Source organism: Typopeltis vanoorti, chromosome 23 (assembly GCF_054136105.1).
Source record: "Typopeltis vanoorti isolate ZY-2024b chromosome 23, IOZ_Tvanoo_1.0, whole genome shotgun sequence".
Lineage (NCBI taxonomy): Eukaryota > Metazoa > Arthropoda > Arachnida > Uropygi > Thelyphonidae > Typopeltis > Typopeltis vanoorti.
Window position 1 is genome coordinate 1485988 of NC_143571.1, and position 14526 is coordinate 1500513.

Consider the following 14526-nt stretch of genomic DNA (forward strand, 5'->3'; position numbering starts at 1 on the left):
TTCTAATTAAGTACCTGAATGCTCTCTGCTTCTTCGATGCTCTTTACTACCCTAGCAGTAGCTTTCACTATTCCGTGTCGGACTGGAATTCCTGTAAGAAGGTGATAATGAAATAAGTTAATCAAATATTCAAACTTATTCGAATGAAGAAGCACCTATACTCGAGAGAAATTACACCTTATTTAAGGTGTCTCTCACTCTGGTCGAGATAGATTACACGATTCAGATTATTAAAATGCACTAAAGAGTTAAAACTACGCCACCGGCCAGGACATATATATACGTCCACATTTCCACGGATGCGAAGTGCATATTAAAATTGTAATACCATTGATATTACATTGAAAATATTTATGATGGATACGAAGCTCTCGAGGGTGCGTATTTGATCTTTAATGGCCAATAAAGTGGTTAAACAATTCGATATATTTCTTGCAGTTAAAATGTATTTTTATGCAGTGAACAATTATTTCAGACAATAATTATTTTGCTTTTACCCGATTTGAGACACATCGGCTTACTTTTGGTGTCATATCTCATTATTAAAATAAAAGAGCCCGGGGAAAAAGAAATTAAAATAAATGAGATCGCATATACTATACAATTTAGAAATGATAAAATTAACGTGTGGGATCGCTTAAAGATCAAAGCTAAATAACTGAGAGAGAGTTCCACGTAGCCTTCTAAGGAATGCAGAAACTCGACCAGGCTGCTGACATTATGTCCGATTCTCACCTTTTCGTGGTGCACCCGTTATTAATTTGCCTAGATATTGAATAACTTTTATTCTTATTGGCCTAAAATAATGGTTCACGATGATAGAATTTCATTCTGTTATCAGTCTGTTAAACAGTGGCTCCGCTGTTTTCATCAGGGACCCAGGACTAACCGTGAAAATTCAAGTACTGGAACAAATCCCAACTCAGCGACATAACGATCATGATTCGCATTATTAAATGACTGGAAGCCGAGAGATAAAAAAAATAAAACACCGTTTTTATTCAGCACGACTAGCTTCGTCTTTAAGAAGACTTCTTCAGGTGCACAAGATAGAGAGAAATGACTAAAGAAAACTGTAAATGAAAACATCTAGACAACAAAGCGTTAGCTTGAAAAAAAGTAACTATTAAAGCCTTCGCGTCTGGATATTTGTAGCTGTTTTCTATAACTTCATTGTTGGGCGTGCGCATGCGTTCAAATTTCGTGAACGCCAAAGTTTGGTGGCAGCACAGTGACAGTCTGATATAACTAAGGTTGTTGTTAAGATGTATTGGATTAAGAGAGATTTCTTTAGATTCAACTGTTCTTTCTTGTTCGTCGTAGTAACGAAAAATATTATCAGATTTGTCTCATAAAACTGAATACACAGGTTTTCCGCATTACTGTTAGAAATCAGAACATGGTTGGACAGAGCACTAGCTCTTGTTTTGTCGTATGTTATGTCTCTTTGATGTTCTTCAATGCGCAATTCGATGGATTTTTCCGTCTAGCCAAAATGAAGTTTCTCACAGTTACACCAGATCCGGTAAACGCCGGGATATTTAAGATTATCATGTCTTGTTGGATTTCTGTTCAGGACTTGAACTAATCATTACTAATATCATGTTCCAACATAAAGATGTGCAACACACACACACGTGTGTGTGTGTGTGTGTGTGTGTGTGTGTGTGTGTGTGTGTGTGTGTGTGTGTGTGTGTGTGTGTGTGTGTGTGTGTGTGTGTGTGTGTGTGTGTGTGTGTGTGTGTGTGTGTGTGTGTGTGTGTGTGTGTGTGTGTGTGTGTGTGTTGCACATCCTGATCCTGTGTGAGGATATTGTAAAAGCAATATCCTCACACAGGATCAGGACAGAAGAGTATACAGAGAATTTTAATAGCGAGTTATCACCATTTACTCTTGAGCAAGATAAAAGAGCATATAATATTGAAAAGAAAGTATCTAAGGAAGCAAATGTGTTTAGTGAACTGTAGTCTCAAATTCATGAATATTGTTCAAGAAAAAATGAGAGTTTGAAAGTAAGAAACAAACCTTGGAGATTAAGTCGCGGATCCTGAATAAAACATCGGTGAAAGCATGAAGTGAAATTTTCAGCAAGCATAGAAACGTTAGAACTCCATGGGTCAGTCAGTACGTTAAGGAGGAAACCAACGAAATGAGAAAAGCAAATCGAAAGTACGTCCAGTGGTCTAGTGGTTAACGCATCCTCTCTCCAGCCAAAAGGCTGCGGGTTTTTGAATCCCGCCGTGGGCATGGATGTTTGTGATTGTCTATGGAAATATTATTTGTGGTGGTGGGCGTTAGATGGCGTTGGTGTAGTTGCAGTTGTAGTTGATGGATTGAGTGGTAGAGACAGAGAGTTGTAGAATAGGTGCCCTCCATCGATCAGTCTTTAGACTCCCTGGGGGTGTTACGTAATAATAATAATAATAATGATAAAAGTCAGTCAAGTAAGTCAGCTAATCTTCTGAGAGAATACAGAATTAAAATGAAAGAAACCAAAGAGTATGTGAAACTAGTCAAACAAAAGTCAAGGGTAGATGTTGGCAATAACATGGAAAATAAATATCAGGAAGATGACAAAATATTCAGAATGCTACTGAAAAAATCTTATACATGAAGGAAAGAGTACCGTAAAACGATTCAGAGATAATAAAAATGACAGGAAAACTGAAGATAAAGATATTCTAGATGTCTGGAGTAATAACATTAGAAAACCGCCAAATGGAACAAGCAAGAGAAACGCAGATTGTAGAATAAATCAATATCTGAATTAGAAAGCCTTCGAAAGCATGAAATGTGGAAAGGTAGCTGGAGTAGTTGAGATTTGTTCAGATATGCTCAGATGTGGAGGTATAAAGGTTTTGTAATGCCTGCACTGCATAATCAATAAAATTAATTTAGAAGGTGAAATTCCAGATGATCGGAGTAGGTCTCTCATAGAACTTATTTATAAAAAGCCAAATAAAACTGAATGGAAATATTACAGAGGAATTTTCTTATTGAGTGTTCCTGGTAAAGAAACACGATATTCACATTTTGAGAAAAATAGTTGAGATATAATTGGAATATAACAAGGATCTGTATCCCAGTTTTCTCATAAAACGGCATATGATTTGATAGTTCCAAGAGTTTCCTCTTGGAATTATTTGAAACTTGGAACTGTTTGAAAGGCCACAATTATATGTGGTGTAGACGAACATATATCGAGCTATACGAGTGATGTTCCAGCGCAATCATCCTGTCCTGTAGTGGGTCTCAGTAAGATCTGCAAAATATCCCTCTACAGCTGCAATCACCTCTTGATTCGATGAAAAACGCTGACCAGCAAGGAAGAGTTTTAGTTTTGGGAAGAAACAGAATTCAGAGGAAATCAAATCTGAGGAATAGGGTGGATGTTCCAACACTTCACAGTGCAGATCCCTTGATTTTCCAATTGCCAAAAAACTTTTGAGAGCAGGTGCATTCTGCTGATGAAAGATGATTTTTTTTTCTGCAAACCGGGTCTTTTCTAACGAAGTTTTTCGTCTGGTCTGGTTAAAAGATCGGAATAATATTCCCCAGTTATTGTTTTACCCTTTTCAAGATAATTAATAAACAAAATGCCTTTAGCATTCCAAAACACCAATACCATGACCTTTCTCGCTGATGGAACGAACTTTGTCTTCTTTGGCGCAGAACAACCAGCTTCTGTCCACAGTTTTTACTGCTGTTTGGATTCTGGTGTGTAATGGTGAATCCAGGTCTCATCCATAGTAATAAATCGACGCACAAAATCAGTTTTATTCTTGTTAAGACGTTCCAAGCACTGTTCAGAGATTTTTATGCGAGTTCGTTTTGGATCTGCTGTGAGCAATCGCGCATCCATCTTACGCAGAGCTTTTTTATTTCCAATTCTTCATTCAAAATAAATCCTACACGTTCTTTTGAAATGCCTATAGTCTCATCAATTTCACGCACTTTGACTCGCCGGTCATCCAACACCATATCGTGCACTTGATCAATGATTTCTGGTGTTGTTACACTTTTTGGACGTCCTTCGCGTGGATCACCTTCAAGGCTAGTACGGCCACGTTTAAACTCGGGAGCCCATTTCTTAATTGTCGAAAACGAAGGAGAAGGTGCCAGAAACATTTATGAACGAACTTTGAATGAATTTCTTTTGGCGTTAAACCTACTTTTACAAAAAATTTGATAACCGCACGATATTCAAATGTTATCCATTTCAAGGGATACAGACAACACTTTTGCTTCCGACAATTGTATAAACCAAACTACTTGACAGAATGACTTTCAATTTCACATGAATGCTTAAGACAGATGTATGAACATAAAAAATCTTGCTGACAGTGTTGCCATCGGTCGAAGCCGAAAACTTTTCAGACAACCCTCGTACGTAGTCTATTTTTTAATTTTAATTCAAAAGCTAAAATACAAGGAGTTGCAAGAGATGGGTTGACGCTAAATCACGCAAGAGACAATATTGTACATTATCTCCACGTATGTTCATCACTTATATGGAGATTATTATGAAAGACTATTATTATACCTGATATAAAAATTAGATAATCTGAGCTGTTTACTTTTTCAGATGATGTTATCCTTTTAAATAATTCAATATGAATCATCAGGATTCCCTGACTAAACTGAATAACTGCTGTAATAAATTTGGTATGAAGATCAGCAATAAAAAGATAAAGACTATAGAAATAGGCAAGAATGTCTAAAACATCAACTGAATCCTGAATGGAAAATCTATAGAACCAGTAACACCTTGCAGCTATTCAGCAGATCTTTAATGAGATAACAAGTTAATATTTAAGAAGACAAAAAAAAATAGTGAGGCTGATATGGTATAAAGTCAACTGAATAAATTTATATGGAATGAGAGAGAGATTAGTGAAAACAATTGACAAGCCGATTGGGTTAGAAATAAAATGAAGATAATAGATATGCGAGTTATGAGAAATATTAGGGAAGTGAAGAGATTGCTTCAAATGGCAGAATCATATTAAAAATGAGATTAGGAAAGAACTTGATATGTTTGGATTTAGGAATGTGTGAGCAGGGCTAATATCAGGTTGTATTGTCATGAACAGAATAGCAGAGGAAGGATTATCAAAACTTTTTTTTTTGAAGTACTAACAGATAACTAATTAATTTGGAGGAAAATTGTGGATAGGAAGTAATGCTTCAAGCTTTTCATATCGTACTCTGTATCTGCTCCCCCGAGGATGCATATCGGGAGTTTGATGATGATATTACTGAAAACGTTAATGCAAGAAAACGAGAATGGTATGAAAGTGTATGCCGTGGGTAAAATTCTGTAAATTTTGCATTCAAATCTTATAGGAAGTGAATTGAGGATCTGTGGGCAGAAATGGCTCTGAAAAGACCAATTCAGTGTCATTTTATAATACCTAAAAGTTCAAAAAATGAACTAGTATTTTTATATTTATATTTATGAAAACTGCAGAATACATGTGGCAGCATAATTAACTGAACCACTTAAGTTGTGATTTCTGTACGGTCTGCTATTATTTCTTATCATCTGCATCAGGTGATTGATGAAGTATATGCTTTATTTCTTTTTCTTTTTCATTAAAATCAGAATACTCACTACTCATAATAACGCAATATCAAATCACCTTTCTCCCTACGCATTGAAATTTCAGATGTATTCCAATAAATAAGATTTCTTTGAGATTATTTTTTTCGACTTTTAGAAATTTATTATGTTCTAGAACTAAGAATGAATTCTGATCTAATATCATATTTGTATAAAACTTCCGTAAATTCTAGATGTTTTGCATGAATGTGTGCAGTAGTAGTAACAGTAGTAAATATATTCCTTTGAATCTTTTGGACATGGTCCCAGTCTTAATAGCTTTAAGTGTATGCCTGTCTCATGGTATTCAGTTTTATAATATTGAGTTCTATTTGAATTACAAAAGCAAACCATTTTCTCCCTTTGTACTTTAATAGTATATTCTGTTTAAGCAGCCGTGATTGAGGCTCGAATAAAAAAAGCACTGCGGAACGGCTTCTTATGACTCATATTGTGAATATTATTAGGCGCTCCTCTTCTCTTCTCTTTTCTCCGTGATGATGCCTTTGTAATAAGAATGAAATATATCGATATATCGGACTTAATAAAATAAATCCTATTTTTTTTCACATGGTTATGGTATTAAAACAGAGATATCTTTGACTTCTGACTACTTGAAAATTGATTAAAAAAACATGACTTGTAATATCTAGATTAATCGAAAATAAAATTCAAGCTTTAAAAATGTTTGTTTTATGTCCTGCACAGCATACATTAAGGTTATAGGTAAACATTGTCAAGGAAATTGTGAATAAACAAGGTAGTTTTACCTTTCATTTCCGTGCAGCTTCTGTTTCCATCTAGGAAATTCGTCTGAACCTGAAACAGAAATAGTTTCTTATGAAAAACAGATGCTAAGATTATTAATCTTATTATATATTTATTAATCTTATAACCAGATTCAAAATTTTCCGAAAGTTGCTGAAAATAAAACCTTCAGCATCAGAGTTACCCTAGTTTATAGTACATAAAAGACATGAAGTCAGCCCAAGTGTTCATATATTCGCCTTTGATAAGCGTTTAGGTTTCACTGGCTGAGAGCTCTTTCAGGACTGTTGGTTCTCATCAGAATAAAACAAAAACCTTAAGAGAGTGCAGCCTAAATACCAGAATTTATTCTGATAAAATTTCACTTTCATTGCTGGAACAATTTTTTAACAGTGAACTAATTAAAAATAATGGTACTTTCCGCATTCTATACACTTCTGACGAGCTTCTAATACTGGGTAAAACTCCATTTTCAACATTTAAAAAAAAAGTACTGTATGAAGGTGTATTACTGGACCCTTAGCAGGTCCAGTAATACACCCTCTCCATTGCTTCTTGACTTATATGAGGACTGTTCCATAAACCCATGCTAAGCTCTTGCGATCAACAACAGTTACTATGTGATTAACGTTACCATCTCCATGGAAACAGAGCCTCTATAGCTTAGTCGGTTTTGGACGAAGCCCTTTAGCGATAATACGAACTTTTTTAAAACCAAAAAGTTACTGAAAACAGGATTTATGTGATTGTGCATGAATAATTAAAATACATCTCACCGGTTTAGGGATGCCTGAGCATATTTCTGGAAATCTGCAATTGTTTATTTCGTCATGAATCTTGTAACGTCTCATCGCCCTAGGGAAAAATGCGAATAAAGATGCGTGCAAGGAGTGTTTATAAAATATCTTTAATTCTTAAATATTGATTTAGAAATATAAAAATAAAGAAATGTTGCTATGCTTCATGAAACTGAGATAAAATTAAATAAATGAAAACGAAACGAGTTGTTGTTTATTCTCTAATTTCTCTTATACTATATAAATGAGCATCCTCTTAGTAGAATAGCAATCTTGCATGCACATCAGAATCAGCATCTGATCTGCATTAGCCGTTGATTTACTATTGTTTTTATAGGGCTACATTTCAATTAATATGCTCTTTAAGTTTAGTTATTGTATAAACATTTTATACTTACTTTGACACCAGCCTAGAACTTCTTGTGTTAAACAACTCTTTAATTTCGTATAATGTGAGGAAGAAAACCAGTTGAGATCGAGGAAGCCTTCCTTCCGATACCATCAGAGATCCAAGACGAAGGAAACCTTGTCGTAAAATATCTACGGATTTAACCAGGAGAGACTGAAGAAAAGAACAGTGTATTTTCTTTTCTGTCATTATTTCTACGTCGATATTTGAATATACACTGCTTTCCAGAAATAAAGGAACAAAAAATCGCGATAACACCGGAGGAAAAGGAAACAAGTAAACATCTGAAAGTTAGATATATTCTATGAAAAGTGTCGCTGAGTCTAGATATTGTATACAAATGAGCCAAGAAAAAACTAACGTTTTGGAGTGGTTGTACATTTCGTATCTGTGAGAACAAGACATTTAGTGATAGCAGAATTCTTAAATTTACATCATTTAACTGATGAATTAGGGTGACAAGCCGTCGTAAGGCCAGCCAAAGTCACGAGGTAGGATAGCCCGATGGTTGCATGTGAGTCGCTCCGTGGACTATGGAACCAGTTCCAGCAATCATAAACAGCACCCCAGGAAAAGAAAACTAAACAAGAGCTACCCCGAATCAGCTACGATCTGACATCGGATACAGGTACATTAATATCATTGTGCTTGAAAGCAGTGATTAGTATCACTGATTTCATTAAGCAGTGATATTAAAGCAGTGATATTAATCACTGCTTTCATTGTACGCAGAAGGCTTCAAGAAAGTAATGGGTATATATGCTAGGAGATCTGTAGTCTGCTTGCCCTCCCCCCATCCCCACATCTACCACAGGAGACAACGTTCGAATTGGACCTGGTTCCACGTCAACTAGTCCCAGTACCTATTAGGGGTCAGTACTGTTTACAGACGAGTCCTGATTTGCTTCAGAGTAATACCAGGAGTGCACTGATTTGGAGATGCTAAGGATACTCTAACATCCTTCTAATATCCGCGAAAGGCACGCTTATGGTGGAGGTACTGTGATGGATTGGGAGACATCTCGGGTGGACGCACCGAATTGTATGAGCTTCCCAGAGGAACGTATAGAGACGAGGTCCTACATCCCTATTTTCGTCCATATGCAGGTGCGACAGATGAGACATTAAAAGCGATTATCGTACGCATAGACTAGCCAGCCAGGTCTCCTGACCTTAATCCTACTGAGCATGTTTGGGATGTTCTAGGCGGACGCATTGCTTCTCTCAGTTCATCCCCTTCCCCAAAACCTTGAGACGCTTAGGAGACCTATGCAGGAGCAATGATCGTTATTGCTACCTGAGCTCCTGGACACCATTAAAACATCGCAGTGAGCACTGAATTCCTGTGAGAGGTGACCGTATTCCTTATTGAGGCAATTTCAATCTCTCATTCTCATTTTGACCTCTTTTTTTAACCCTTGTCTCATGTGTGACTGAATTAAACTATTTATTTGCGATTTTTGTCGTTTTTTGATTTCATATCTTACATGATACTGTTTTTCACCAAATTGTATAAAAATTGATCATATAGTTTGAGTTATATTGATTATAGTCTTCATTCCTTAATTTATGGAAACCAGTGCATGTAAGTTGTAAAATCATCTATTTTAACAACAAAATAGGTTTAAATATTAATAAATAAGTTTTTCTGGTTGCTACTTCAGTTGACGCATTCTTACCTTTGATCCTTCTCTAAGTCTGACAAATGCACGACACCGAGATAGAATAAATTTCAATAAATACCTGTAAAGACAAAACTTGCATGTAAAATTTATTTTCAGAAAGATGGAATATGTAAACGACGAAGATAATATGAAATTACTGACACAAGAAAGGGTATTCGGAATCAATTGTTGGGTATAAAAAACTAAAACAGCAGAAATTTAATTAAAGCTCGACCCAAAAGTTTGCTATACCTTGATCTTCAAAACAGGAGACTAAAGAGTGTACTTAAAATCATTGGCTTTAAATGCAAACATACAGTGGATTTTAGTACAACTCTGACGATTCGGGCTTAGTATAATAAGTTATTTGTGGTTATTTTAAATTATTTTAGTTTAATTTTTTTTTCTTTGCATGTAACATTCATAGTGAAAAGAACATGCTTACACGTACAAATTTTAAAAATTTCAGTCGTTTCAATGAAACCTCTCTATTCGAAGAAAGAAAGAAATAAGATTTTTTATATCTCAGTAGATCAAAGTAGATCGCAACTGACCACGGATCACTTGATATAAGCAGGACCTTACCTTTTTCCAAAACTGAGAGAAGGATACCTCTTAGACAGAGCTTCGTCAGTGGTCGGGCATTTATTCTCATCCAGTTTTTTGTTTACGTTACTGACGGATTTCTTGAAATCAAATCAAAGACATTACATAAATATTTGAATTTTAAGATGAAACTGTATTACAAAACAAATTAACAGTGGTCAAATGTTAATAGTAGTCAAATATTGAGCATAATAATGTGAGAGGCAAGGAGGCATTCCAATCACAATCTCAAAATACGCATTTAGGATTGAGATTCGGAAACTTATTTTCACAGAATAATCTTGACACCGCAAAGAGAGCTCTTCTCTTACTGGGGGTCTTTGAAAATGTAACAGCGGCAATTAAGATTACGAGGGCAGTATATCACTTCATTAATTGTATGTGCGTTCTTCTGGCAACTGTTCATGTTGCGGAAGCAAAAACCCGAGTTCGGGAGAATAAGAAATCTACCTTTGTATGAGATAGACAACTTTCATGTGGTGAACTTCTGCAATTAACATTTCTGCGCTGTGGACAGCGCGCGCAAATTTATTTGGAGTTCTCTTGCAATTCACCGGGTTTTCTAGTTGAAGTGCTTCCAAGAAAATAGTCGTTGTGATCCGCAAGCTTAGTTATACAATAATTTTGCCTTCTTCCCTGTAATGAATTTTCAAAGGCATGCTGAGTTAATCCACTGTGAGGTTGTCCATATAATATATAGAGAACTCTTTTATATATTTTTTTTTTCTAAAGACGGTAGTCTTTTCTTGAGGTTTTAACAATGTAATTAAAATTAAAAGTAGTACAGAGATATAGTAATTATAAGGAGAAATATAAAAGTTTGTTCCTATCCTAATTTACACTCACGCGTAGACCAACGCATTTACCGTGTAAGCATTCGGAAACGAAATCCTACGGAATAGTTTGGTTACTTCCTTGAGGGGGGGTCCTACGTCTGTAGAAGCGTGTGATCACGGGGCCAGTTTTCCAGTACTGCTGGGGGGGACTAAAACCCCGAGTTTCCTGGTGCAAAAAAACCCCTTAATTTCGTATGAGACCGGCTAAGTCACCTTTACTCGAAAGAGATCAGATAACGTCTCTTTCCTCACGCAGAGGAGAATCGAACCCAGTTCTTTCCGCTCAAAAACTTTTTGTCTATACTGACTGAGCTACAGAAGCTCTAAAATTTTGTTATAAATGTTTATTTAAGAAGTAAAATGTTCCTTTATCACATAAACGGACTCTTCAGTTGAAAATAAATTATTTTAAGAAATATACGCCTATAAAGCACGTATTATTACTGATTGCTGTAATGATGTTTCTGTAGTCTTTTCTGTGTATCGTTGATTGCTCGTGTCAAATGTGGTCTGCGATATCCACAATTCTTCAGTGAGCATACTTGCATCAACAACATTTTTGTGTACATTTACGATAGCGTTAATGTCGCATAAGGGTTAAGGACAGAGAATCTAGCTGGTCAAGAATATGAACCTCTTCCATAAATTCAACGACTGAGATTGTGAAATGACACATGATCTAAAACCTGTTAACAATACGATGGGCTTCGTTATGGTTCTCTCATCGTTAACGGGACATCCTCAAAACATGAGGCAGTTCATTTAACAAATATTGTTATTAGCACTGATATGACCGTGGAGGACACATCGTATGCAGCTAATTGGTTCCCATTCACCGCCAAAATTTCATTCAAGGCTTTCATTCCTCTTCAAGACTAAATATTTCATTCAACTGGCGTGAAAGAAAACGAGCTTTATATAGCACCCCTCTAAGCAATCATTCTGAATCGAATGTGTGCGGATATTCGATAATTAATAATTCCAGGACGGTAAACTGCTCGAAAGCATATTATTTTGAATTTAGGAACTGACACATCACTTTCAATTATTGATCACAAGATCCCGTTTTCTGCACATATCTGCATAAACCAGTAAATCTTGGATTTAGAAACAATACGGAGAAAATAAAAACACCATTAACAGTCATAAACAGTGCTCTGCAGTTGCTGTTACAAACACAGTAAATGACGTGGATGTGCTCTTACTTCTTTAAAACTTTGTGTGTAAATTTTCAGCAAAACTGCAATTTTAAACTTAAGACCACCAAAGGGCACAAAACTTAAAAACTTTTTGCAAGCGCAAAAGAAAAAATGCTTGACAGACGTAAATTGCCTAATTACATCACAGTATAAATAGAGTGGGCTGCTGTGGGACCGAAATGGCGTAGTTTCCCTCGATTCGTCCAGAATCAAGTTCATGTCGACATAATGTTTTAATTAAAATCACCTAAGGAATCAACTAAAGAAATTTTCCACATTTTTAATTTTGTTTCCTTGGATATCTTACATCAGTTGGTCAAGAAGCTAAAACCAGTTTGGCAATACTAAAAAAAGAAAAAAAAAAGAGAAAAATGATTTTCAGCATTTTCAACAAATGTGCGACAAATTAAATAAAATCTTATAAATTTTATATGATATTTATAAATCTTATAAAATTTATAAGTTTATTATTAATTTTTATAAATCAAATAACCACTCACTTGCAACGTATTCACCAAAGGTTTCGGATCTGTATGCCAGGGAACTGAGTAGGTGTCCATCTAGAAAGAAATGTGTATTATTTAAAACAAAAACGATTAATTTTAATATCTTATTTAAATAAGCAGTTGTGATTCAATATAAATGAGCATCCTGTAAGTTATATTTAAGTCATCACAATCCTCACTCAAAAAATCACTCAGTTTATGAATGAGTTGATCAATATTTTATTTAATTTGTCGCACATTTTCAGACATGTGAGGTGACTCTATCTATTAATGTGAGCTGAATGTGAAACGTTTGATGTGTGAGGAGTGCATTTAATTTTATGAAATATGTTGTTTGCTCAATAGTTTAAGTTTACTAAATAATTACATATTGATAAATATCTTAAATCGATGGCATGTTTTGTTACATAAAAACAAAAATAATAATTAATTTATATGAGACAAAAATGCTTCATTTAGTAGGAAAATAGAAAAGTCATGACTTTATTACACCAATTTTACCATTTTATGTCTGTTTCGCAATGTTTAATGCAATAATTTCGGCTATCCTCATAAATTAATTTTACATAATTTTGGCCATGTTATCGTTGTTTATTGAGAAATACTCTAGTTCACAAATCTAACATGCAATTTTTACGTTAGAATAAGATTAATAATTAATTATTAATCAAATTAAGAAATTATAATTTCTTAATTTGATTGACGTGACAAATAGCTTATTCAATAAGTCATATCATAAGTAGTTTCGCGTTTCTCTCTTAATATTTTTATAGATTATCTCTGTGAGTTTCTAGCATTTCTACATTCCTACAGATCACGACCATACTGGAGTTTTGTCCTGCTCAAGTAATGAATTAGAACGTTTTTAACACTATTTCTTGTCGATGAGAGAGCGGATGGAAAACGAAAGAATGAACTGATTACATAAACAAATTCGTTTGCTTGTCTTCTATTTCTAGAGCGGTCGAAAACAATGAGGGATGAATGAAATCAATATCCATATGTTGTTGGATATTTACATTTGTTACAATTACAACTTGAATTGATATTTCTGTGTGTACACCATGAATATTTTGATTCATAATAAAATTTTTCTGAGTAATAGAGCTGTTTAGAACTCATTATTTTCCATGTGTTAGTTAATGTCGTTCTTGGCCATACTGGAGTACTAGAACATCTACTTGAGTATGTTGATATCAAAGAACTGGACAGCAGCAAGAAACATGAAATGATGATTACAATTACAAAGAAACAATCTCAGTAATGAACAACCAATCAAATAAGATTTCAAGACGAAAATGTTCGCATCATAAAAGGACTAATCACGGCATTTGTTCTTCTAAAAAATAACAGGCATTGCTAATCAGATACGAATTAATTCCAAAACAATCGCAATCTGACACAGTACAAATAAAATAAAATAACTACAAAGGTAATGTTTGTACTACCCAGTTTTATTGTCATTAGATGTGTTGTATGTTTCTGGAATTAGAAATTTGTCTTAAGAAAGAACAAACTCCAAAAACATGAAAAATAATATCTATTTAAAGTGCCTATTCAGTATGAATCGCCTTACCTTTTGGGAACAATTAATTAGCTGATTGAAGATTATTCGCAAATTCGGATAATTAAAATCAATCTAGGTTGCTAAACTTGTAACAAATGAATAAGTGAAATTTCAGATAATTAATCCGAAACATGAATAATTGCAATTATGGAAAATATTGCAGTAATTCATTTATTATTGCATTTTGAAGAAAAAAGTGACAAAAGGTCACTGTTAAATTTAATTAAGAATGGATGCTTAAAAGTATTATACTTAGCCCATCTACTTACTTCCATGATACATCGATGCCCATGTCTTGCGAGAAATTCTCTAAATTTTTTACTTGACTTGGGGGAAGTTTCCAACCATCCTAATGCTTCCTGGGAAAATGTGTGAACAGTTCAAGTATCGTATACAGTTCTATTTCATATTTCACATAAATATTTATTATTGAAAACAAGATGTTGTTTATCGTATGATATTAAAATCTATCATGTTTAAATTAAGTCAAAATGATGGAGAATATTGCATTAATTTTATAAAAATAAATATCTGATACTCAAATAATAATTTTAATATATAATAACTATACC

General features: G+C 34.5%; 1 protein-coding gene across 3 annotated transcripts in view; it reads right to left on the reverse strand.

The window, feature by feature from the left end:
- Positions 1–14526, reverse strand: part of LOC150093568 (uncharacterized) — a 133998-nt gene that overhangs the window by 16582 nt on the left and 102890 nt on the right. For all 3 annotated transcript variants that reach the window (XR_016550310.1, XM_090412811.1, XM_090412810.1), the window contains exons 30-37: positions 14224–14313; positions 12382–12441; positions 9826–9926; positions 9256–9319; positions 7566–7729; positions 7147–7225; positions 6373–6421; positions 15–91 (exon numbers count right to left, since the gene is read on the reverse strand). Coding sequence is in view for 2 of the 3 variants with exons in the window: in XM_090412811.1 (XP_090268937.1) it covers positions 15–91; positions 6373–6421; positions 7147–7225; positions 7566–7729; positions 9256–9319; positions 9826–9926; positions 12382–12441; positions 14224–14313 (684 nt within the window). In the remaining variant the exon portion in view is untranslated. The remainder of the gene's footprint in view (positions 1–14; positions 92–6372; positions 6422–7146; positions 7226–7565; positions 7730–9255; positions 9320–9825; positions 9927–12381; positions 12442–14223; positions 14314–14526) is intronic.